Here is a 23,586-nt window from a genome sequence, read left to right as displayed (position 1 = left end):
TGAGAGAGCTGATAGCTCCGCCCATGTGGGGCGGGGATGACGGCTGCCTTTTACCCACAGATCGAGGGTTCCTGTGACAGAGTGTGCGTGTGTTACTTTCACAAGGAAAAAAATGGTACACTACTCAAGTGTCATGTTCCGCGAGAGCATCTGGATTTTTTCAGGTGTGCGAGAGATTGCTGGTTCATCCTCCAATGTGGGGTTTTTGGCGCCTCACCTGCTCCTCACCCAGGAACAACCAGAAGGAGGATTTTTAAACCAGCACTGTCTGCTTCTCATCACCAGTTGGTCTTACTACCTCTGGTAGTAATTTGGTTTCCCAGTGTCGAGTTCCATGGTCCTCTGTCCTGTATCTAATACTGCTCTCTGTCCTCAGTTCCTACCAGATTCTCCTCCTGTCAGTGCTGGTCCGAATTGCTCCAACTACTACAGTCAGATATCAAACTAAGGACTTCCATACTGACCTCATATTCACCTGACTGCCCTTCTGTGTATCGCCACTCCTCTGAGACTGGATATCCTCCTTCACTGTGCTCACCCTACTGGACACTCTCAGAGACACCTACCCCAGGATTCACCACCTGCAGTCTGCAAGTAAGCACACCCCACGGCAGTACCTACTCACCTCTGGTCATTCTCTCGCCTTCCTGCCCGGTAACCTCCCTCTCCTCTGTTGCAGAGCTCCCAGTTACTTTGCTCTCTGTGCACTCCCTGTGTTTTAGTGTTTCTCCGCTTTCAACCTTCCTCGGCTGTAGGTCCCCTGTTTAAGTTTCAGTTTCTAACCATGTTCTTGTTCAAATTCCCAATTATTAAATAAACCTTGTAAATAGTTCAACTCGTGTATTGAGTCTGCTTTTGGGTCCCATTCTCAAATTTCCACCAGTTCATGACATCAATAAAATAGAGTAGAATAGCTATTTATTCCGCTCCACACCAACTGAACTAGAATAATATATATATGTATGATGTGCTGTAGTACTGGTAGCATGAAAAGGTTGCAAAGGTACGCCACCTCCTTCAGGATGGTACATCCATATGAACAGAAGGAGCAGTACGTACAAAACACCCTCCAGTGGACTACTAACATGCATGTGTCTGACCAAGCAGTCATAAACTGACTCCATGACAGTGACACGACTGAGGACCTGACATCCTTTAGTGCTGTGGTGCGCTCACAACCCAGTGCTGTTCAGCTCTGCCATAACTTTCAGCAAGGTTCAGAGCTGGCAAACCATTCAGATGCTTGATGACCCCCCCATGTTTGATTGAGCATGAGCTTAATTACAGGCATTTTAACTTGTGACAAAATGTACTTGTGCCCCTTCGTCACAGGTTAGCGAGTTAGTGAAGAGAAGTGCTATATACAACTTTTTATGAATGTGATTAATTCTTTATGGGTTTCATGATATTCTGGTACTCACAATTTAAAAATGAAATATGGACATCATATGATTAACATAAATATGATAATACTGGACATAACGCAGTGGCAGGAATTATTTTCTTAACACTGCAAAATAGGCTCTTATCAAACTTAGGGTCATGGGGGGAGTTGTTGCTTATTCCAGCTGTCATAGAGTTAGAGGCAGGGTACATCCTGGACAGGTCACCAGTCCATCACAGGCCTAACACAAAGGGACAGAAAACCAAGATGCATGTCCTCCTTTGGACAGAGAATGTGAAAAATAGAACGAGGAAACGGTTATGTAAGCTAATGGTCAGTGGACATTAAATCACAGTATATCAGAACAGTTAGCTGCCAGCCGGTGGCCTTGTACCCAAACTCTCTCTGCCTCCTCCTCCATGTGTTTCAGTCGACATCGCATTGATGGCAGGTGTTACGTTTTGTGGAGCTTCTGTTATGAGTTCAACTGTTTTCCTTAGAATTCTCTATTACCTGTGATTCTCTCTGTAATTGTACACTTTGGGAACGCCATGTTTATGTGTTTTATTTTCTGCACCTATATTTGAGTATATTTCATTAAAGACAGAAAACAAACAGTAAATGGAATAAAATTTGAATACTACTTTTTAGATGTCATAAACTCACTGCCATTTCATTAGGTATACCTGTTCAGCTCCTCGTTAGCAAATATCTGATGACACAATTACACGGCAACAACTCAAGATGACCTGCTAAAGTTCAAACTGGGCATCAGAATGGTTAAAAACGGTGATTCAAGTGACTTTGGATGTGGCATAGCGACTGATACCAGTGGGGCTGATCTAAGTATTTTAAAAATCTGATTGGACTTCCTGACTTCCAGAGATCCTCAGGATTTTCTATACAGGCGCTGTGGAGAGCATCCTCACAGAGAACATCACCATCACATCCTGGTTTGGGAACAGCTGTGCTAAGGACCAAAAAGCTCCTCAGAAAGTGATCTGTACAGCAGAACGCTGCTGCAGGATTGCTCTCCCCCCACTTCAGGACACCTACACCAGGAGATGCCAGAGAGCACCCATCCCATCCTGTCAACCAACTGTTCCAACTTCCTCAATCCGGTATAAGGTTCCGCATCCGATTAATGTTGGCGTGTTAGACTGAAGGCTGAAGTTTACTTTGTTAGTTATAAATATGTGACAGTGCATTTGAGCTCCTATTACAGAGTAGCGAGTAGTGTAACAAATTACTTACTTAACTTTTATGTAACTTTTTGGAGTAACAACCCCAATGCTGATGATTGGGTACGCATCTTCTGATGGCTGCCTGCAATTGCATGCGGCATCATGTCACAAAGGTGGAACCGCCTCAAACTGATTTCTTGAACATGACTCAAATGGCCTCCACAGTCACCAGATCTCAATCCAATTAAGGAACTTTGGGATGTGGAGGAACAGGAGATTCTCATCACTGGTGTGATATGATCTCATCAATATAGACCAAGAAGAATTAAAGCAAAAGGGGGTATAGCACAGTAATGTGTAAATAATGAAGTGGCATTTAAGTGTATGTGACATTTTTTTGATTATGAGAAAAGCTTTTGCCGTGAGAATCAGATATTGTGACACTATTGTCTTTTATTTTGAAAGCCCGTACCGGAAATGTGATTCCATGCGATTGTGAACTTGACAGTAGAAGTCAGCTGCGGGTAAATGATCTGTCCGCACATTCAGCTCAGTGGAAGCGAGCAGCGTGGATAGAGGACACCGCAGACTGGGCTCTTTTTCTCTCGATATCGTTCATGGAATAAAAAAAATGTTTAAAGTTTTTTTTGTTTTTTTACCCGGATCAAAACTCTTAACAGGAGTTTAAATGAAGTGTTTTAACCCAAATTCCTCCTGTTAGGACAGCTCACTGGCTTCCAGCTGAGGAGTAAACATGAAAAGTTTGCTCTTTGTCACCTTGTGTCTGTCAACCTGTCCGCTCACGGTGAGTCTTTTTTTCTGTAGTGCTTCTAAATGATTCAGAAAACCGTTCACATACTGAAGACTTCCGCGATATAAGAAATTACACTGAGTATTCCCACATTAACAGCTGATGCTTATATTTTATTATTGCACTCTTTGATGCTGATTAGCCTTCTGGTGGAGGAAAAGTTTGCGGTCACATTTCGCTGATAACATTGTTGTTATTAGATGTTCTTAAAGTTGTATGACAGGTTATCCTTCTTCGTGGTATTTTGTTGCCTTTTGCTGAGCGTGATGATTCGTGATTGTAAAGTTACGGTGTCAGCTTCATTCATTGTATGGTCTGTTCAATGTCACGAAGAGGTGTGAGAACGGTCACCAGCGCTCTAAGAGCTGAAGAATTATTTTCAGTTGAAATTATCTTTTGACTTGTTCACTGATGGGTAATTACTCATCGATTATTTCTCTAACTGCACCAATTAGTGGGGAGGAAGTCCGAACTGACATTACAGTAGTACGATTCGATACTTGTTTGATATTGAAACAAGAAAAGCGAGTGTTTTATGATGAACTTCTCTTTAACCTTTGACGTTTGATGTGTTAAGCTTTTTATTTTTTAATTTTGTGGAGTTTTTATGCCTTTACGTTTCCTTCAATGAATTTATATTTTCACAAGTTTTAGACAAAACAATTTCTTTGAAATAAGGTGGTTTCAGCTCAAATGAAGAATAATGTGACATTAAATCGATTTTATGCTCAGTAAGGTCATTGTGTTTAACCCGAGGTAATAAAATCTGCTTCTTAAAGCTCAAACGATGATAAATGAATTGGCTAATGAACTGAGTTGGTATATTTTCATAGATTAACCATTAAATAACATTTCTGATGATGATAGCAGGTAATGTGAGTATTTGCTGGGTTAGTGACAGATTTCATGAAGTCATTTTTTTTAAATGGAAGTGTGCTGGGTTTTTCTAATTAGTTAATTGGCAAAAAATCTGATCAGGAATCTGGGGAATTATTAATAAATATTAATATTTGCAGACTTCTTCCTAGCAAAAATGATTAATCGTGCTTTTATGGGCATTTAATAATTAGAATAATCATTAATTGTAGCTTTAAACCTCATATCTGCTGAAGCTGTTTTGTAGAGTTTCATTAATGAAGATAATTTGTAGACATAATCTCTCACTTCATGTTGTTCTTTCTGAGGAATCCTCCAGATATTAACCCACTTTTTTTGCCTCTCATACATTATCTGCCCTTCTGTGTGGATCCACCCCGCAGGATAAACAGTGGAAGTGCGCTCTCGCTCTTTTCCCAGCAGCCCCCTCCTCCTTTGACTAAAAGCAGATGGAGCTGTAAAAATGTTCACATCACACAAAACAAATGCCACAGTTTAATCATCTGACAGACAAATGCTGCCACTCCAAATACACAACAGCTCCTCTCGCTGGGTTTTAGCTTCAACCTCTGATGGCTTTTAACGTGAATTTAGTTTGTTTTATTCTTGCGTCCTCACAATAATGAGTCCAAATAGAGTCACTGGAGCTTGGTCTAAATCAGTGTAGCTTTTCTCTAAATATGCAAACCTTATATTTATACATTACTGTGGGTGACTGATGTTATACATGACAGCTGAAAATGCAGCGATGCTTTTAATGTATTTGGTGGGTTTTGAGCAAGTCTGTTGTTTTTTGCTTATAGAAACAGGATTTTTTGCATCAGTGCAATTTTGCATTTTCCTTCCCTTAAATAGACAAAAACCTCCTGCTTTAGCCATCATGAACTAGAGATCCAGGATATGTACTGCATCATAAAACATGTTGTCTGAGTTTAACTGGATCAGATTCATTTCAGTCTGATTTGGATTTGTGAAGCTGCAATTTGATTCTGAATAAATTGTTGACATAAAGCTGATTCTTGAGTCATAAATGGAGGGATGCACAACTTTCATGGTCTTACTTTAGTGTGCCAAACGAGTATCAGATGAAATATACTTAAACAAACCAGTAAATTGTGCTCATTCTTTCAGGGCTTTTGAGAAAACATTTTCATTTTTCATTCCACTTATTTACAGTTTGAACATTATGTTCACACTAAGAATACTCTCTGTTTTCACCCAATGTCTCCAGCTGTGGAGAATGACCTTGATGTTGCCAGGATAACTGTCCACAACTCTGCATGTGGTGCAGGTTGTTTTGGTAGCATTCAGGAAATAAGGCTAATCTCACAAAAACAAGAGGTGATATAAAGTCAATTTAATCCACTTAGATTAAAAAAGTGAGCTATAAAGATTTTTTTGAAATGATTCATAATTTATTAATTAAAGTTTTTTCCCCCCTTATCCATATGTTCTGGATGTGCCCTAGCCTTGAAGGATTCTGGACAGACATATTTCAAACCTTATCCCTAATTCTTGGATACCATATGGATCCTAATCCATTAGTTGTGCTTTTTGGCACCAGTGGGGAGGCTGATGCAAGGTTGACCTCGTCACAGTGTGGCACACTCTCTTTTGCCTCTCTTCTGGCTAGATGTGCGATCCTACTAAGATGGATGGGTGCTCCTTTGCCCACCCATGCTCAATGGCTGAGGGACCTTATGTACTATCTGAGCCTTGAAAAGATCTGTTATGCGATTAGTAATACCAGTGATAAGTTTTTTTGTGGGGACAATTCCTGAAGAACTTGTGAACCGACCTCCAGCATTTCTCAGTAAATCACCCCCAATACTGATAATGTAGATTTTCTTTCCTTTTTTTTCTCTCTTTTTTTTTTATATTTATTTGTGTGTTTGTTTTATTTTGTTCTGTTTTGTCCTGTTGTATTTGTGGCGGTGTTTCTTGTTTTGGTTTTTGTTTTCTCAACCTGGCTTCAGGGATGGGGCTACTGTGTGGTATGGGTAGGGGGTAAACTGATAAAAGCAATTAAAAGATATGTGAATGCGTCATTAATCTGTATTCTATTATGTCAGCTCAAACAATCATTGAAATCTACTTGCTTGTCGTGTAATAATTCTGTTTGTATCTCTTTTTCTTTGTTGCTTCAATCTAATAAAAATATCTCTGAGAAAATAAAAAGATTTAATTATCAGTTAAAATCAATCAGTCTGGTATCACCTAATGCCAAAGTTTTTCTAGTTCCACTTCTAAAAGTGATGGTTATCTTCTTTCATATACAGTAAACTAAAGTGGATTGAAAATTATAATTGGATTAATGATTAATCAGTATATGAGCCACTAATGGAATATTCCTGGTTGTAGCTCTAATAAGAGTTTATATGTAACTGAAGCTACAGATATCAACCTCACGAATGCTTTTCTCCTTCTGAGTAAAAATCAGTTCCTTTGAAGTAAATATGTTGGTTGTATGGATGTTAGGTTTGTACAGAATATACTGTGAGCAGATAAACACGGACATCAGCAGTGGGAAAAGAAAGTAAAAACAAGAAGCTGACATCGACTTAGAATCAATACACCAACGTGACAGATGGAAAATTCAAGAGAATAATAAAGAGTTGATGAGGTAGTATTTCCTACATTTCCTCATACTGTGCGTGTCTCTCAGTAGCCTCAATGCACGAGAGAACAGCAGGGACTCAGGTGTGAAGGCCACAGTGGTATATTAAGCTCATCTGTCTGGACTGCAACATGACTGGATCCAACCAGGGATATTTACCCTGGGGTGCAAAAAGTCGTGCTATAGTCTGATGAGAGTTCATCCTCGTAGCAGAGGAGGACTCATTTAGAAAACTTTTGCACTGCAGGTTTTCAAACTTCATCTCATTTCTGTTGACATTCTTTTATATTATTAGGAAAAAAACACAAACACAAAACATCAGGGAATTTTTTTAATGCTGGGTGAGCAAGTAATGTTTGGATATATCCAGCTCTAATACGCCCATACTTTGCAGAGAAAAGCCGTAGAAGACGAGATCAAAGCCCACACTGTTTGAGTGACAGATGGTGTTTGGCAAGCGTGGAGCAGAAACATAATGAAGCTTGTAAAGATGGAAGCTGAAGATGAAAATAAAAAAAAATATCACAAGCTTCTTTCTTTGGGATAATTTCTCAGAGCTAATTAAGAAACTAAGGAACGTGGGGAATAAAGTATCAGAACTGAAATCCCTCGCTGGTGTTTTATGTGAAGCTGATTTTCCCTCAATCAGCTTTCACAGAATCTTTTGACCGAATAATGCAGTTTTTTCCAAGCCGCCGGCGTCTCACAAGATGTCCTTTGGTCGTGGCACATGACACACTGGGTTAGCGCTGTAAGACGTGCCTGTCACTCCCAAGTCTGTCAGTTTTCTGTGTGCAGGGATGCTATTATTGAAGTGTTTTAATCCAGTCCACAATCTTTTATCAATCTAACCCAAATGGAGTAGCTTTTAGTCAAAAAACCTAATAAAGCGCATTTCAGCACCTAAACATCAAGGAGCACCTTTCATTACCTAAACATAAGCAGTGAGCGAAGGTAAAAAGTGAGTGAAAATGAAATGAATAATGAGAGAGGAAAACATAAACAAAACAAGATGCAAAACTGATAAACCTGCATGTTATGCCATTGCAGCGTCCCAAAGCAGACTTTGTAGGTCTCCAAAAAAATGCAGTGGTTATCTCTGCGTGACAGATAAGCCGTGGCCAGTACGGTACGTTAATTCAAAATCTTTTTTTGTGACTTTTGGGAAAACAGAATTGTGTTTGGACTGTGTGTTTGGATTTTTTTCCTTTTTGATAATGGCAAACTAATAAAGCTGTATGATGAAAACAGTCTGCTGTTTATGTCTTATAGCTTGCTGAAAGGTCGGACTTCCAGCTGCGGGCTTATTCACGTACTTCTAAGTGGATGTTTCTCAGAGTTGTAGCAACAGAACATGAGAGAATTGGTCCGGCTTCCAAGAAGCAAGATTACATGGCACATAGTGCTGTCTGGAGGGGAAGGGAAAGATTAAATGTTTCTTCAGCCAGTATTGAAAGTGTCCCAGGCTGAGCAGTGATGGAAAGGGCTAACACATGATCTGGAGGCAGCAGACACCTGTTGTGCTGCTTTGTCCAGGTCATGCTGTGGGGCTCTATACATCATCAAATCACTTGTATTCCAACAATGAACAATAATTTCTAGCATTGTAATAAGAGAGATAATCGGTTGTGCATTATATGGCAAGGATTTCTCTGAGTCCTTGATGGAGTAACCCTGTAATACTGTTCCACATGCCGTCACTCCTGAGCCATTTCAAGTACAAGAACTCCCGTTCCTTAAAGTCTGGCTTCAAAGGGCCGCTCACAAGATCGTCCAGAATGAGGACGACCGTATGGAGCTGACAATTTGTCCTTAAGTAAATATGTACTTCAAGTCAAAGGCGATCGTGTCGCGTGACTGTTCGATGCCACTCGCATTGCTCGGCACTGATTCCTGTGTCCACCACCTCGCTCAGCAGTGAACATGCACACGAGTTCTGGACGGATTTATACTCTCAACCTAGAGAGCTCAAATACACCTTTGAAAAACTGCAGAAGCTGTTCACGGAGATCGAACCAAAGAAAATGACACAAACCCAGGATCAGCCAAAGAGACATCTTTTTTTTGTCTTTTATAGCTTATTTGTATTATATTCCTTTAATTTAGGTAGCCATGTTTGCGTAGTGTTAGAAATGTTAATGTTAATAGCTGTTACATTACCAGTCTAATGTTTAAATGTGAGAAGTTCAAAAATATGCTGAATTGAATTGTTTAGAAAGAGGGGTTTGGTGGGGGTTGGGAAGGGAAAGCTTTTTGCTTCATTTTGTCTGGTGTGTTTTTTTTTCTTTAACTTATCAATTGTTATACTTTTAACTGTTGTAAATAGCAGAGTTTAGTGCTTTATGTTGTAAAAATGCACCATATTACATTTGGTTCTTCAAAGGAGAATTTTTCTTTGCATCTCGCAAATTCATTGTGACAAAATCTGGGTTCACCTTAAAGAAATTGGCTTTCTTTGTAAAACTATAGCTTTTGTTTGTGGTGAATTTTTTAAGGAATAAAATAGATTTTTGTGAAGATTTGTTGAGCAACATTTTATATCAGGACACGTCTAAAGGACAAATGTATTTGTAACTCATTCAATTTACCAAAGTGAATTTTTTTTTTAAATTATCTTTTTGTTTTTTCAATGTACATTAATAATTCTGAATAAAATAAATATTTTTTGACTTATTTTAAATAGAAATTTAGAGTTTCAATCAAATCAGAATTTTAGTCTGAGTAAAACTAACACATTTATCAAATTAGAGTAATTTGGTTCAAAGTAACATTATTTTCATTGTGGTATAAATCCCAAACCAAACAAAAAGCAGAGATTAATAGACTCCTTACATTATATGTTTAAATCAACTTCCAACAAAAAGAAAAGAGAGACACAGACTGCAATTTATTTAAATAAAGATTATTAGTACAGTTTCATATTTTCTGGACATATCAGAAATACTATTTCTGCAAGTGTTAAAATATTTTTCTTTTCCCTTGTTCTTTATTGGGGGCTGCAAATATTCATTTTAGCTGTTCAGCTCCAGATTGGTGGGGAACCTCACGACACCCTGTGAGTGATTTACTGCCAGCTTCAGTACAAAGGAACTAAAAGCAAGTGAACAGGCTTTGTAGATCAGCTCAGCCTGTACTTAAGAGTCAGATATTGCTCAGACCTCATACCGCACTTTATCGCACCTAATGTGTTCATTTGAAAGATCGACTGTCAGAAAGAGTTATACTGAGTGATTAATAATAAGCATTTCTAGTCAAGACTCAATTCGCAGGTCATAATTTGAATTTTAACATTAACAGTTTTAACAGTTCATTATTTTACAGACTGACATTTGACAGTTAAAAATAATTTCATTTTATTTGGACCTGACACATTTCCTACTAATGTGACTTTTGTGACTCTACGGGAAATTTGCACTCGCTACTAACACAGAGATCAGAGGAACAACAAATCCCAGTAACAGCCTGTATCTGTATCATGATCCTGCATTTAGTCACTAGCATATACAATACTGTATATACTTATATATACAGTATTGTATATATGATGCTATACTTATATTTTGCTAATTCCCCAGAACACACAAAGCACTAGTACTGTGAACAGCATGGTTTAGACAAGGCAGCAAAAAAGGCGACTGCAACTCTGGTGAGAATAATCCACGCCTGAAAGTGTTCCACTGTGCGTTTTTCTATCCAGGTATGCTTTTACTGTATTATCAGTGTGTTTGGGATCATGCTGAAAAATGAAGGCTTTCCTGATGGTATTGTATGCTGAATCAAAATCTGACTGTGTCCATAATTCCATTGATTTTGACAAGATCATTGTTAAACACTTCCTGACTATTGTTGCTGACCACGTGCATCCATTTATGACGAGAGTGTACTCATTTTCAGACAGCTGCTAATGCACTGTATCAAACAGGTTTTATGAACATGGTTATGAGTTCATTGTCCTTAACAATCACAGGATCTCACTCTAACAGAGCCCCTGTGGGAGGTGGTGGAACTGGAAATAAGCAGCATGCACATTGACAATAGCATGTGATGCTATTGTCAATATGAACCAAAATCTTTCAGGATACTTTTCAACACCTTGTTGAATCTATGCCATAAAGAGTTAAGGGAGTTGCAAAGCTGTGCATAGATAAGGAGAGGTTGAGTGAGACATTCAGCTGGATCAATCAGACTGTTCTCTTCTAGTCAATTTTAGGGAAACTCCAAGACCAAAATAAAACATTTTGTCCTTCGACACAGCTGGGATTACTCTCATCTACATATACATGAGATCAAAAGATCCCACTCTTTGCAGCAAAAGTTTTCCCCCCTCACTTGGCAGTATCCTGAGGTACACTGTGTTTCAAGACTTACTGCCCTTCTACCTCTGTCCTCTGTGTCTAACCATCCTTTACAGTTTTCTCTTTAGTTTCATTAACTACAGTTGACCTTCAAATGCAAATGATTTGAGATAACTCTTTCTACAGGCTAATCATCATAGACAGGCTAATACACGTGAACAAATGTAAATGTATGAGTATTTATGCTTCATGCAAATGGAAGAAATTCAAGAGTCCCATTTCCTGGTACTCTTGGGTCACTTGTTTAGTCTGCACCATGGCTTGAATTACAGCATTTTAACCTGCCAAAATTAATAAAACCAAGCAGACAAACTCCTGGCATGTGAGCGCAGAAACTGATACATCATAAAATATGTTTTATTTTGTACTTCAAATGTATAAACGAACCGCACTACAGATGTGAATGTGATCCAAAAGAATCCAGTAGGCTCACGCTGTTTTTTTTGAGCATTGACCTCAAAAGCACGCTCATGTTCTTCACAAAGTGTGTGTTATTTATTGTGAATGGCAAATGACAGTCCTAAGCACCTGCTGTATGTGATCACCTATGCAGTGAGCTGGCAGGGCTGATCGAGGACATAGGGCGAATAAGAGCCCACCTCCAGGGGGATCAGCAAGTTTCAGCATCCACAAAACCCACACCCCACCCACAATGCTGTGCTCTCAGTGCTGTCATAAAATAATTGATCCAATTAGATCTTTAATATCCATGAATTCAAGCATCTCTTTTCAACAACCAGCAATGAAAGCATCAGTAAAGAAGGTGTATATACAAGCCCGACTCCCACTGTAGCAGTAAGAAAACCTACACACTCCTCTGAAAAAGTACAAACACAACAAAAACAAAAAATAATAATAAAAAAAAAAGCTCTTTAAGAGGAGACAGAAAAACTGCTCTAAGCCTTTTTTTCTCCCCAAACACCCCCCACAAGATTCAAGTATGGCTTTGATGTTTCATCAGCATAACATCTCACTGAACATATCTAAAAATACAAACTGCTGCAGAATTGTGAATTCAAACTTTGTGGGTGTAACATGTTTCCAACTTGTGTTTTACAAAGCAGCCAACTTGAAAACAATTAAAATGCCATTTTTGGCACTCAACAGCCTTTAAATGACTCAACATTATCAGTACAGCACACTAAGTGATACACAGTACTGTATAAAACAGCAAAATTAAGATTAGTAGACATAAATGATAAGACTGGGTCCTTCTTCAAACCCAAGAACTTTCTGTTACTGTTAGTTTGGAGGTTGCAGTTCATCAGAGAACCCTCACTTCAACTAGTCGCAGCAGATGGCCCCGCCCCTCCCTGAGCCTGGTTCTGCTGGAGGTTTCTTCCTGTTAAAAGGGAGTTTGCCTACTGGGGTCAGCCGGGGAGCTGGCCCCAGGGAGGGGTCACTTGCCCCTCCCTTCCTTCCCTCCCCATCTCCAGCTGCCTCCCTCTTCCCGCTCCACCACAACCACAGGACCTTGGAGTAGGGGTATGTCACCAGGGTGCAGAGGAGGCCACCCCCCCCCCCGTCCCCTTCTGGCTGCCTCTGCCTCAATTTTATCCCACAACTTAGACATTCACATTACTCACATTCTCATTACACATACATATAGGATCTTGGGGGTGGGCACGATACACGGAGTCCAAAGTACCATCAGGGTGTACACCTCACCCCTGGCGTCGTTGCCCACCTCTCAATGTTAAATACATGTAGACATTGAGGGCCAGCAGGAGGGACCATGCGCTTACCTGCTGCTCTCTGGCAGGTAGCTCCATGCCCTCCTGGGTTTTAAATGCACCTTAGAACACACATGCATCAACACTACAATGAGCGGGTGGAGGGAGGTTTGGAGTCTTCTCTCACCCCCGTTCTCTGCGACCTGCTGGAGCGGGGGGGCTAGGAGGAGGAGTTGGCCGTCCGACTGCGGTCTGGAGTGTGGGGCCTCCCTGCTGCTGCGGAGTCGGGGCGGTCTGCCTCCCCCCACCGCAGGGAAAAGGGTAACACCACCTGGGTCTGGGTGCAGTTCCCCCCCTCCAGGGGCAAGGGTACCTAGACCCGGGGCTTAGAGTACGCTTGGGGAGTGTGATCGTGTGTACAGCGTCTCTTTATGTCTGTCTCCACGTTGGTTGAGTGTGGAGTAAGTGCATATGAGAGCATGAGGGTGGGAATGGATGTTTGTATATGTGTGTGCCTGTATTTCTGTGTCTATATGTCAGGTTGGGTGTCAGGCGCCACCTCTCTGGGGACATCTTAGGCCCTCCAAGGTATGGAGGCCTATCTCCCCCTACCACCACTTCCCCTGCCAGTGGCGGACTCCCTCAGACATCGGTGCGTTGGTGGTTCTTTGTGTCCGGGGATGGGCGTCCAGGTACACACCGGCTCACTCCTTGGCGGCCGCTTATCGGGGCCTGGAGCCTGGGGCTCGCTCGGGCCACTTCGGAGGTGGGGTGCCGGCGGCCTCTCGGCCTGGGGCTCGGTCACTCAGGCACGGCTGGCTGCCGGCGGAGCTCACGGGCGCGTCACTGCAACTCCCCCTGGGACAGTGGCGCGGCTGCCCCTCTGTTGGTCTTCCTTGGTCTCTTGTGTTCTGGGGGCCTCTGGATGTCTGGAGTTTTGATCTCCTCCATACCTGCTTCATGCCCTGGAGGACGGGGCTGTGGCCCCCCCACACCCTCTAGCAGATTATTACATGAAGGAACCTTTTAAAAAACAAAAAACAAGCGCGTCCATGCTCACAGGTGTACACACGGGTGATCACACCCACAAACTACACCCTTTTTGGCTCCTACCTCAAAGCACACTGTGTTCTGTTGATCTTATGTGCTGCACAATAATGTTTAATATTTAGTATTTACTGTCATATTCCCATATATCATTGTGATGCTGTTTATTCTATTACTCTTGTTCTCCTCTGCTTGTTTTCTTTTTTCTTTCTCAGCAGGTGATCCAGGTGATTGATATATGCATTTTTTTTCTTTTTTTCTTCTTTTTTTTTCTTTTTCTGCTCATTCTGTTGGTTTTTGCCCTTCTCCCCCGTCCCTCTTCTCAGTTGTTTCTCTTTCCCTCTTTCTTTCTCCCCTTCTTTCCCCCAGTCAAGTCTGTCCCGTATTCAGTAAGTGAAAATAAAATAAACAATAAAAGGTGAATCAAATGGACCATTATGGCAAGGCTGGGATGGTCAATTTGGTAAAGTAAATCCGTTGGGCATCTTTCTTTGCCTTTAGACAACAATTCTGATGGCAAAAGAGCCAAACGGGACAGGCGCAAAAAAAAAAAAGAAAAAAAAGGGAGTTTGTTCTTCCCAATGTCGCCAAAGTGCTTTCTCATAGGGGTTCATGTGAATGTTGGGTTTTTCCCTGTATGCATTATTGTAGGGTCTACCTGACAATTTTAAAGGGCCTTGAGTCGACTGTTGTGGTTTGGTGCTGTATAAATAAAACTGAACTGAACTGAATCAGAGAAGAAGCTTGTTTGTGCAAACAAGTGGAGCACCTGCTGTTGAAACTGATTGTTATAGACAGCGATAACATTCATTCACCTCAACTTACATTAACATCATACTTCTTTTTATACATCTATTTAATGGAGTTTGGGAATTGGTTGATGGGAATTTCTTTTTAGGACATCAGAGGTTAGCTGAACAGTGGTTAGCACTATTGCCTCACAGCAAGGAGGTCCAAAGTTAGTTGGATCAGGTTAGTTGGTGATCCTAAATTCGCCGTAGGTGTGAGTGTGATTGCAACTGTGGATGGCTTGAAGCTTGTGACAGACTGGTGGCCTGTCCAGGGGGTACCCTGCCTCTTGCCCTGTGGCAGCTGGGATAGGCTCCAGCTCTCCCCTCAACTCTGAATTGGTTAAGTGGAAGAGAATGGATGGATGAATTGATGAAGGTGAGCGTGAGATGATCCACGGGTTGATTTTCGCTGTGGCTTCTACCACCAGGAGTCATTCTCTACTGATGAAACAGCAGGGATGCTGAAAAATTGAGAAAATGTTGCAGAATGAGTAAAGAAAAAGTGTGAGATTAGTTTGGGAGCGTGCATTATGAAAAAACTATCACCCTTAAGAGGAAGTGACATCAGCTGTACCAGTAGTGATGTCACTGAATCACAGTGAACCTCTTTCACCTAGAGTGCTGAATTATTTAGCAAATATATTCTTTTATAAAAGTGTAACTGTCTCCTTATCACTGTTATCTTTTTAAAATATAGTTGAGTGCTTTGTCTCTAAGAAATGAAAACCTAGAGCATCTAAACCTCAGAGCAGTGCACACAAGAGTCCACTAAGCGGATGCTGTAAGCTGCGCCTTAATTATTGGTGCTTAGGTGATAATTGAGGTGCTTGGTGGTCTTTTCAGAGAGGCAAACCGGATGACTCACTAGTGACTCATGATCCGATCATGTAGCAGTGAAAACAGAAAGCTGCAGCTGCTCTTTCTTATATGGAAATGTATTGACATTTTACTGCCAGGCTGTGTAGCGATAGCGGATCCTGTTGTCAGCGCGCCGCGTTTGACTCTGTTTTCTCTTCAGTAGAGAAATAGCAGAATTGTGTTCCACCTTTGGGATCATAAACCTCTTTTATGTTTTCCACGGTTGTTGAGATAAAGAAGAAAATATTTTTGTAAGGTGTCACAAAGCGAAAGTGTGGTGTGACATTTAAATGAAATTGTAACATTTACAGTTTGGAGACAGAAGATACAAAGAGATGCGTTAAAACGAATAGTGTTTTCAGGTATTTGTGGTTCCACATATTGAAGCTTTTTTTGATCTGGTGACACGGAGCAGGTAATTTCACAAATGGGGAAAGTCGCAGTGAATAACTCAACGATGTAGAAGGTGGACTTGTAGGTATCAGTTTAGGTATTTTATTAGCAAATCAGACGATGGGCAACAAGGTCTTACTGTGGAAAAGTCTGAGGCAGGCAGGTTAATTTCCAGTGAAGAGATTTTCAGGAGGTCTGGCTTTCTGGCTGGCTGGGTGACATATGAGAGGAATCTGGGGCACAGGAGGAGAGGCGCATGGAAATGATAGGAACAAGCCACGAAGTAAGGAAGCCTTTACTCATAGAGCCTGAGCGTGCTGTTGATATACACTCACACAGGAGGAGCGAGCACAGCAAAAGACTGTGCATGCACTAGCTTTTCACGGTGCCTGTCAATATGCGGTGCAAATAGGCATCATATAAAGTGAAGGAGGCTTTCATTAGGCTGAAAAGAAAATGAAAAGAGCAAAGAGGTAAAAAGAGAGGCCGGATCAGCGATTGCTGGATCACTGGTGTTGGACGATGTGGCTGCTGATAGCAGGATGAATTCTTGAGTGGAAGGAGTCATACTTTGTGCTCAGATTCACTCGATTGTTTAAAAATTGATGCGACGGCGCTTTCAAGTAAAGAAACAGAAAGACAATGACCCAAAACATAACTGGAAGCAACTTAAGAGCTTTTTTTAAGACCAAAAAGACCAAAGGTTTGCATCAAAACCGAGACTTTCGTGACATCCATGGTTTATAGAGTTCAGTCACTGATGACAAAAAAGATTTCAAAATGCTTTTCTTGTGTTTCACTTTGGACCCAGTGAAAGTTGCATCACTTTTAAAAGGTTATAATTCATAACTGTCACTGCGCCGATTTTGGCAGACCCTTGAATTGAAGCTAAATCTTTGCACTTCAATCACAGCTTGATTGCTTAATTTCGTATTCATAGCGCGCTACAAAGAGGGGAAATTGTTAATACTGGGTCGTAGCTGGAAAGACTTTACAAAGCACAAAAATGACTTTAGAAACAGTGAAAGTTTTAGAAGACACAGACTATGTGCGTTTGATGTGAGGTTGTGTTTTGCCAGAAATTCGTTCTCTGTTTGGTTTATCCATTTGTCCACCCCTTCTGTTCAGTGTCTCTGACTAAGGTTCAAGTTGGAAGGTCTCTGTCATAGTTTTATTTCTTTTTCTTTTAAAAATCAGTAAAATGCAACATTTTACATTCAGTGGAACAGTAGTTGGAAAACCTGCAGGTGAGATAATAGAAAGGCTTTTCTGCTCTTCTTGATCCCTCAGACGATTCTTCAAAACTTATCTCAAACAATTAATATGGTCAGAAAACCCTTAATTTAGTGGCGTTTGAAGTGATTCACCCTTCTTTTAATCTCATTGTAGAGAACTGTTTGTTGTCTTTGTATTTGGGCCACAGCTGAGCAGTGAGGCATAGCCCATTATGAAAAAGCATAGTGCTGTAATTCCTCCCCCTGCTTTAAGCTGGGTTGTTTCCTTCTCCGTGAAACACCACCTTGAATCTACACCAGCATATGAAATGCACTATTTGTCTCGCCTTGTACTTTTTTTGACGCGCACTTGCTTTTGCGCTGTGAGCGTTGCAGTCTATTTTTTTAATCTGGTTTAAAATTCAACTGTAAACCAGGCTGGATAAGAGCATCTGTTAAATAGAACTAAATAGGATCAACACTGTTTATTGTCCCAAACACATTTTTTTCCTGCTTTTGTTCTCAGTAATACTCTCAGTTAGAGGATAATATCAGAACAGAATCGCAATCCATGGTCTGAATCACAGTTCTCCTCACAGATTTGGTGCATATCATGTGATCACATTGTTAGTTGCCTGGATCCAAAGCCTGTCACTACTACTCAAAGTTAAAGGTCCAAGTCACAAATCTCTGGGGTCTTTCCTCGTCCTCCTCGTGTCTGTGTGGGTTCACTCTGGTTGCTTTCGCTTCTTTTTTTTTTTTTTTTTTTTTTTTTTTTTTTGGCCTGTCCCGTTTGGCTCTTTTGCCATCAGAATTGTTGTCTAAAGGCAAAGAAAGATGCCCAACGGATTTACTTTACCAAACTGACCATCCCAGCCTTGCCGTAATGGTCCATTTGATTCACCTTTTATTGTTTATTTTATTTTCACTTACTGAATACGGGACAGACTTGACTGGGGGAAAGAAGGGGAGAAAGAAAGAGGGAAAGAGAAACAGCTGAGAAGAGGGACGGGGGAGAAGGGCAAAAGACAAAAACCAACAGAACGGGCAGAGAAAAAAAAATGCATATATCAATCACCTGGATCACCTGCTGAGAAAGAAAAAAGAAAGCAAGCAGAAGAGAACAAGAGTAATAGAATAAACAACATCACAATGATATATGGGAATATGACAGTAAATACTAAATGTTAAACATTATTGTGCAGCACATAAGATCAACAGAACACAGTGTGCTTTGAGGTAGGAGCCAAAAAGGGTGTAGTTTGTGGGTGTGATCACCCGTGTGTACACCTGTGAGCATGGACGCGCTTGTTTTTTGTTTTTTAAAAGGTTCCTTCATGTAATAATCTGCTAGAGGGTGTGGGGGGGCCACAGCCCCGTCCTCCAGGGCGTGAAGCAGGTGTGGAGGAGATCAAAACTCCAGACATCCAGAGGCCCCCAGAACACAAGAGACCAAGGAAGACCAACAGAGGGGCAGCCGCGCCACTGTCCCGGAAAGAGCTGAGGAGAGTCCCAGATGAGGGCTCACTCAGCAGCCGCGGAGCAGAAGCCAGGGGGAGTTGCAGTGACGCGCCCGTGAGCTCCGCCGGCAGCCAGCTGCGCCTGAGTGACCGAGCCCCAGGCCGAGAGGCCGGGGGCACCCCACCTCCGAAGTGGCCCGAGCGAGCCCCAGGCTCCAGGCCCCGATAAGCGGCCGCCAAGGAGTGAGCCGGTGTGTACCTGGACGCCCATCCCCGGACACAAAGAACCACCAACGCACCGATGTCTGAGGGGGTCCGCCACTGGCAGGGGAAGTGGTGGTAGGGGGAGATAGGCCTCCAAACCTTGGAGGGCCTGAGATGTCCCCAAAGAGGTGGCGCCTGATACCCAACCTGACATATAGACACAGACATACAGGCACACACAGATACAAACATCCATTCCCACCCTCATGCTCTCATATGCACTTACTCCACACTCAACCAACGTGGAGACAGACATAAAGAGACGTTGTACACACGATCACACTCCCCAAGCGTACTCTACAAACCGGGTCTAGGTGCCCCCGCCCCTGGAGGGGGGAACTGCACCCAGACCCAGGTGGTGTTTCCCTTTTCCCTGCGGTGGGGGGAGGCAGACCACCCCGACTCCGCAGCAGCAGGAAGGCTCCACACTCCAGACCGCAGTCAGACGGCCAACTCCTCCTCCTCCTAGTCCTAGCCCCCCTGCTCCAGCAGGTCGCAGAGAATGGGGGTGAGAGAAGACTCCAAACCTCCCTCCACCCGCTCATTGTAATGTTGATGCATGTGTGTTCTAAGGTGCATTTAAAACCCAGGAGGGCTTGGAGCTACCTGCCAGAGAGCAGCAGGTAAGCGCATGGTCCCTCCTGCTAGCCCTCAATGTCTACGTGTATTTAAAATTGAGAGGTGGGCAACGATGCCAGGGGTGGGGTGTACACCCTGATGGTACTTTGGACTCCGTGTATCGTGCCCACCCCCAAGATCCTATATGTATGTGTAATGAGAGTGTGAGTAATGTGAATGTCTAAGTTGTGGGATAAAATTGAGGCAGAGGCAGCCAGAAGGGGACAAGGGGGGGGGGGGGGGGTAGCCTCCTCTGCACCCTGGTGACATACCCCTACTCCAAGGCCCTGCATGTGTGGGTGGTTGTGGTGGAGCGGGAAGAGGGAGGCAGCTGGAGATGGGGGGGGGGGGGGGGGAGGGAAGGAAGGGAGGGGCAAGTGACCCCTCCCTGAGGCCAGCTCCCCCGCTGACCCCAGTAGGCACCCCCCTACTCCGCGACCCGCCAGGGAAAGGGGGCCCAGGCCCATCCAGACCGGGCCCAGTGCAGCAGCGCCGCCCGGCCCCACAGAGCCCGGGACAGTCCACCCAACCCCACCACAGAGAAAACTGCACCCACCCCACCATCCACTCATCTTCCAGACTACATAAGACAATAAACACCCAGGCTGAGATCTTCCTCCACCTCTCCTGTATCTCCCCCTCCTGCAGAGGGAGCTCCTGAGGAGAGGAAAGCTCCTGCAAGATGTGACAATCTCCCCCACCAGTTGAAGAGCCCCCCAGGTGGCTCGACGCACCGGCGGCACCCTGCTCCAGGGCTGGGCCCCCATGCACCCACCCGCCCACAACCCCGGCAACACACCAACCAGGACCCAAGCCCCCGAGGCCCGGTCCGGGTCCCAGCCCAGAGACGGAGCGCCCCCAGAACCTCACGCCCATCCCGGACCCACCCAGGGGCAGCCAGGCTACCAGGTCAGTAACCCACGTCCGTCAGCACAGACCCTCCCCTAGCCCCGCTGCACGCAGCCGCGAGGAAACAGTCACCTGAGAGCCAACAGAGCCCCTAACCGGACATGACCGCTACCCCGGGTTGAGCCCCCCAAGGAAGATGCCTCCGGGGAACCCCCCGACGCCCTAAGCCTGTCCCTACCCCCACACCAATCACAACAGTGAAGGCGGGACCAAACTATGACCCCCCACCCCCACTAGGTGATGGAGCTGATCAAAGGAGCCCAGAGCAATTGATCTGATGTGGTGGCAGAGGCTGTATCAAGACTAATGTAATCTAATAGATAATTTCTATATTGGTTAGAATTAAGATTATTTTTATTTTTCCAGTTCATGAGGACTGTTTTCTTGGCTATGCATAGGGCAGTGAAAACCATATGGGCGATATTCTTTTCTGAAGTGACATTATCTAAGCTGCCCAACAAACACACTAAGGGGGAAGTTGGAATGTTACATTTCAGACACTTTGATAAGTCCTCACATATCTCGCGCCAAAACTTCTGAACTGGTGGACAGAACCAAAGAGCGTGGATATAATTGTCCGGTGAATTAGTTTGGCAGTGTGAGCAGTTGTTGGTAGACGAAAAGCCCATCTTGAACATCCGATGACCTGTATAGTGCACTCTATGTAATATTTTGTATTGAATTAATTGAAGACTGGGATTTCTAATTAGATGAAAGGTTTTTAAGCAAATCTGAGACCAGAAGTTTAGGTCTAAGTTAACTGATAAATCCGCTTCCCATTTTGCAATAGGAAGTGATATTGATTCATCTGTTTTAGAAAGCATTCTGTATATTTTGGATAGTAATTTGGGGGGTTTAAGAGTAAGAAATTGAACCACACTTGGTGGTGTTTGTAGTTCAACTTGACCCGGTTTAAATTTCTTTTTTACTATGGATTTAATTTGTTGATATTCTAAAAATCTTTTCTTGTTGATCCCATATTGTGTAACTAGTCCGTCAAATGAAATAAATTCTGTTCCTTCTAGTATATGTTCTAAATATTTGATTCCTTTATCACTCCAATCTGAAAAGTTTATCATATTATTGTTTTGTAATATGTCAGGGTTGTTCCAGATAGGTGTACGTTTGCATGGGATTAATGAAGACGCCGTCAATTTTAGAAACTCCCACCATGCTGTCAGAGAAGAGCTGATGTTGATGCTTTTAAAGCATTCATGTCGTTGGATGTTTGAGCTGATAAATGGTAGGTCTGAGATCTCTAGATTATTGCAGAGTGCTTGTTCTACATCTAGCCAAGGTTCATCTAAGAGGGTGTGTTTTAGCCATCCTGAGATAAACTGAAGCCTGTTGGCTAAGAAGTAGTGCTGAAAGTTAGGCAGTTCTAGTCCTCCTTTATCCTTGGTCTTTTGTAGTGTTTTTAAGCTTATACGTGGGGGTTTATTTTTCCAAAGGAATTTGGACATACATGAATCTAGAGATCTGAACCAATCTTGTGGCGGTTTAGTTGGGATCATTGAGAATAAATCATTTATTTTTGGTAAGACCATCATTTTTATAGCGGCAACCCTTCCCATGAGTGATATGGGTAGACATTTCCATCTAGCCAGATCATCTTCTACCTTCTTTAAAAGTGGGATATGGTTTAATTTAGTTAGATCTGCAAGCTTGGGAGAAACATTAATACCTAAATATTTTATATTTCCCGATTGCAGTGGTGTAGAAGAGGAATTATGGAAGGAGCAATTAATCGGTAGGACTGTAGATTTTGACCAATTAATTGAGTAATCTGATATTCTTGCAAAAGAGTTTATCAATTCAATCACCCCAGAGATATTGGTTTGTGAATTTTGGAGAAAGAGTAACACATCATCCGCATAAAGGCTGATTTTATGTTCCACGTTCTTGCATTTTATGCCCTTAATTACTAAATTCTGTCTAATTGCTGCTGCTAGTGGTTCAATAAAAATTGCAAATAGTGAAGGGGAGAGTGGGCATCCCTGCCTGGTGCCCCTCAAGAGACAGAAGCTGGAGGATGTCTGGTCATTTGTTCTAACACAAGCTGTTGGGGAATTATATAATATTTTTAACCAGTTTATGAAAGAGGATCCAAAACCAAATTTGTGTAAAGTTGCAAATAGAAATTTCCAGTTAACTCTGTCAAATGCTTTTTCTGCGTCTAAAGAGAATATTGTAGTTTCTAGGTTTTTACTGTATGAGTACTCTATCAAATTAAGTAATCTACGTGTATTTGTTGATGAGTGCCTACCTTTTATGAAACCAGTTTGGTCAGGATGAATTAAGAGGGGGGTTATTTTCTCCAGTCTCTTTGAGAGAGCTTTGCAGATTATTTTAAGGTCTACATTTATAAGGGATATTGGACGATAGCTTGAGGGATATACAGGGTCTTTGCCTGGTTTTAGCAGGAGATTAATGTTTGCAGAATTCATATTTGATGGAAGTCTGCCCTTTTCTTTAATTTCCAACAACGTTCTGTAGAAAACTGGTGCTAGAATCGACCAGAATTCTTTGTAGAATTCTGCAGGAAAGCCATCTGGACCTGGAGCCTTATTATTGTGCATACTTATCAGGGCTTCCTGGAGTTCACCTGGTGTCAGTGGTGAATCCAGTGCCATTGCTTGAGTGTCCAATAATTTTGGAAGCTTTCGCTTCTTCCCACAGTCTATAGACATGCACGAGGTGCTCATTGGTGATTGGCCACAGTGTGTCTCTTGACTTGTCCAAGGTGTATCCTGCCTCTTGCCAAATGAAAGCTGGGATAAGCTGCCAGGCCCCTGAACTAGACAAACAGATGGATGGATAACATTTAATAGCACAAACTGCAGTATAGAAAGTTACTTTCAGCTTCTCCTTTGCCACAAATGGTCACCACAGTAAGAAGCTCCACAGGTTTGATTTGGCAGTTTTACTGAGGATGCCCTTTCTGACACGATCCTAAAGCAGATTTGTGTCTCTGCCTGGAATTGAACCAACAAGCTTGCACTTACCAAACAAATATGTTAACTGCTGCATCACTGGAGGGACCTAATGCATGCTGTATATGAGTGTACATAATGTACAGTGTCAGTTAATTGTATCTAATGCACTCCATCAGCACGATAATGCAAAAAGGTA

At 42.5% G+C, this 23,586-nt stretch overlaps 1 protein-coding gene across 1 annotated transcript in view; it reads left to right on the top strand.

Annotated features, from left to right (window-relative positions):
• Window positions 1-3,131: 3,131 nt before the first annotated feature.
• The window catches only part of vipr2 (vasoactive intestinal peptide receptor 2), a 75,878-nt gene continuing 55,423 nt past the window's right edge, over window positions 3,132-23,586 (top strand). The window contains exon 1 of the mRNA XM_085438908.1: window positions 3,132-3,373. Coding sequence (XP_085295034.1) covers window positions 3,323-3,373 — 51 coding nt within the window. The 5' untranslated portion in view covers window positions 3,132-3,322. The remainder of the gene's footprint in view (window positions 3,374-23,586) is intronic.

The sequence above is a fragment of the Copadichromis virginalis genome, linkage group LG18 (assembly GCF_057382275.1).
Source record: "Copadichromis virginalis isolate Kocher_CV1m ecotype Utaka linkage group LG18, C_Virginalis_male_GT1.1, whole genome shotgun sequence".
Taxonomy (NCBI): Eukaryota; Metazoa; Chordata; class Actinopteri; order Cichliformes; family Cichlidae; genus Copadichromis; species Copadichromis virginalis.
Note: the sequence above shows the minus strand (reverse complement) of the source record. Positions and strands in the feature narration are given on the sequence as shown.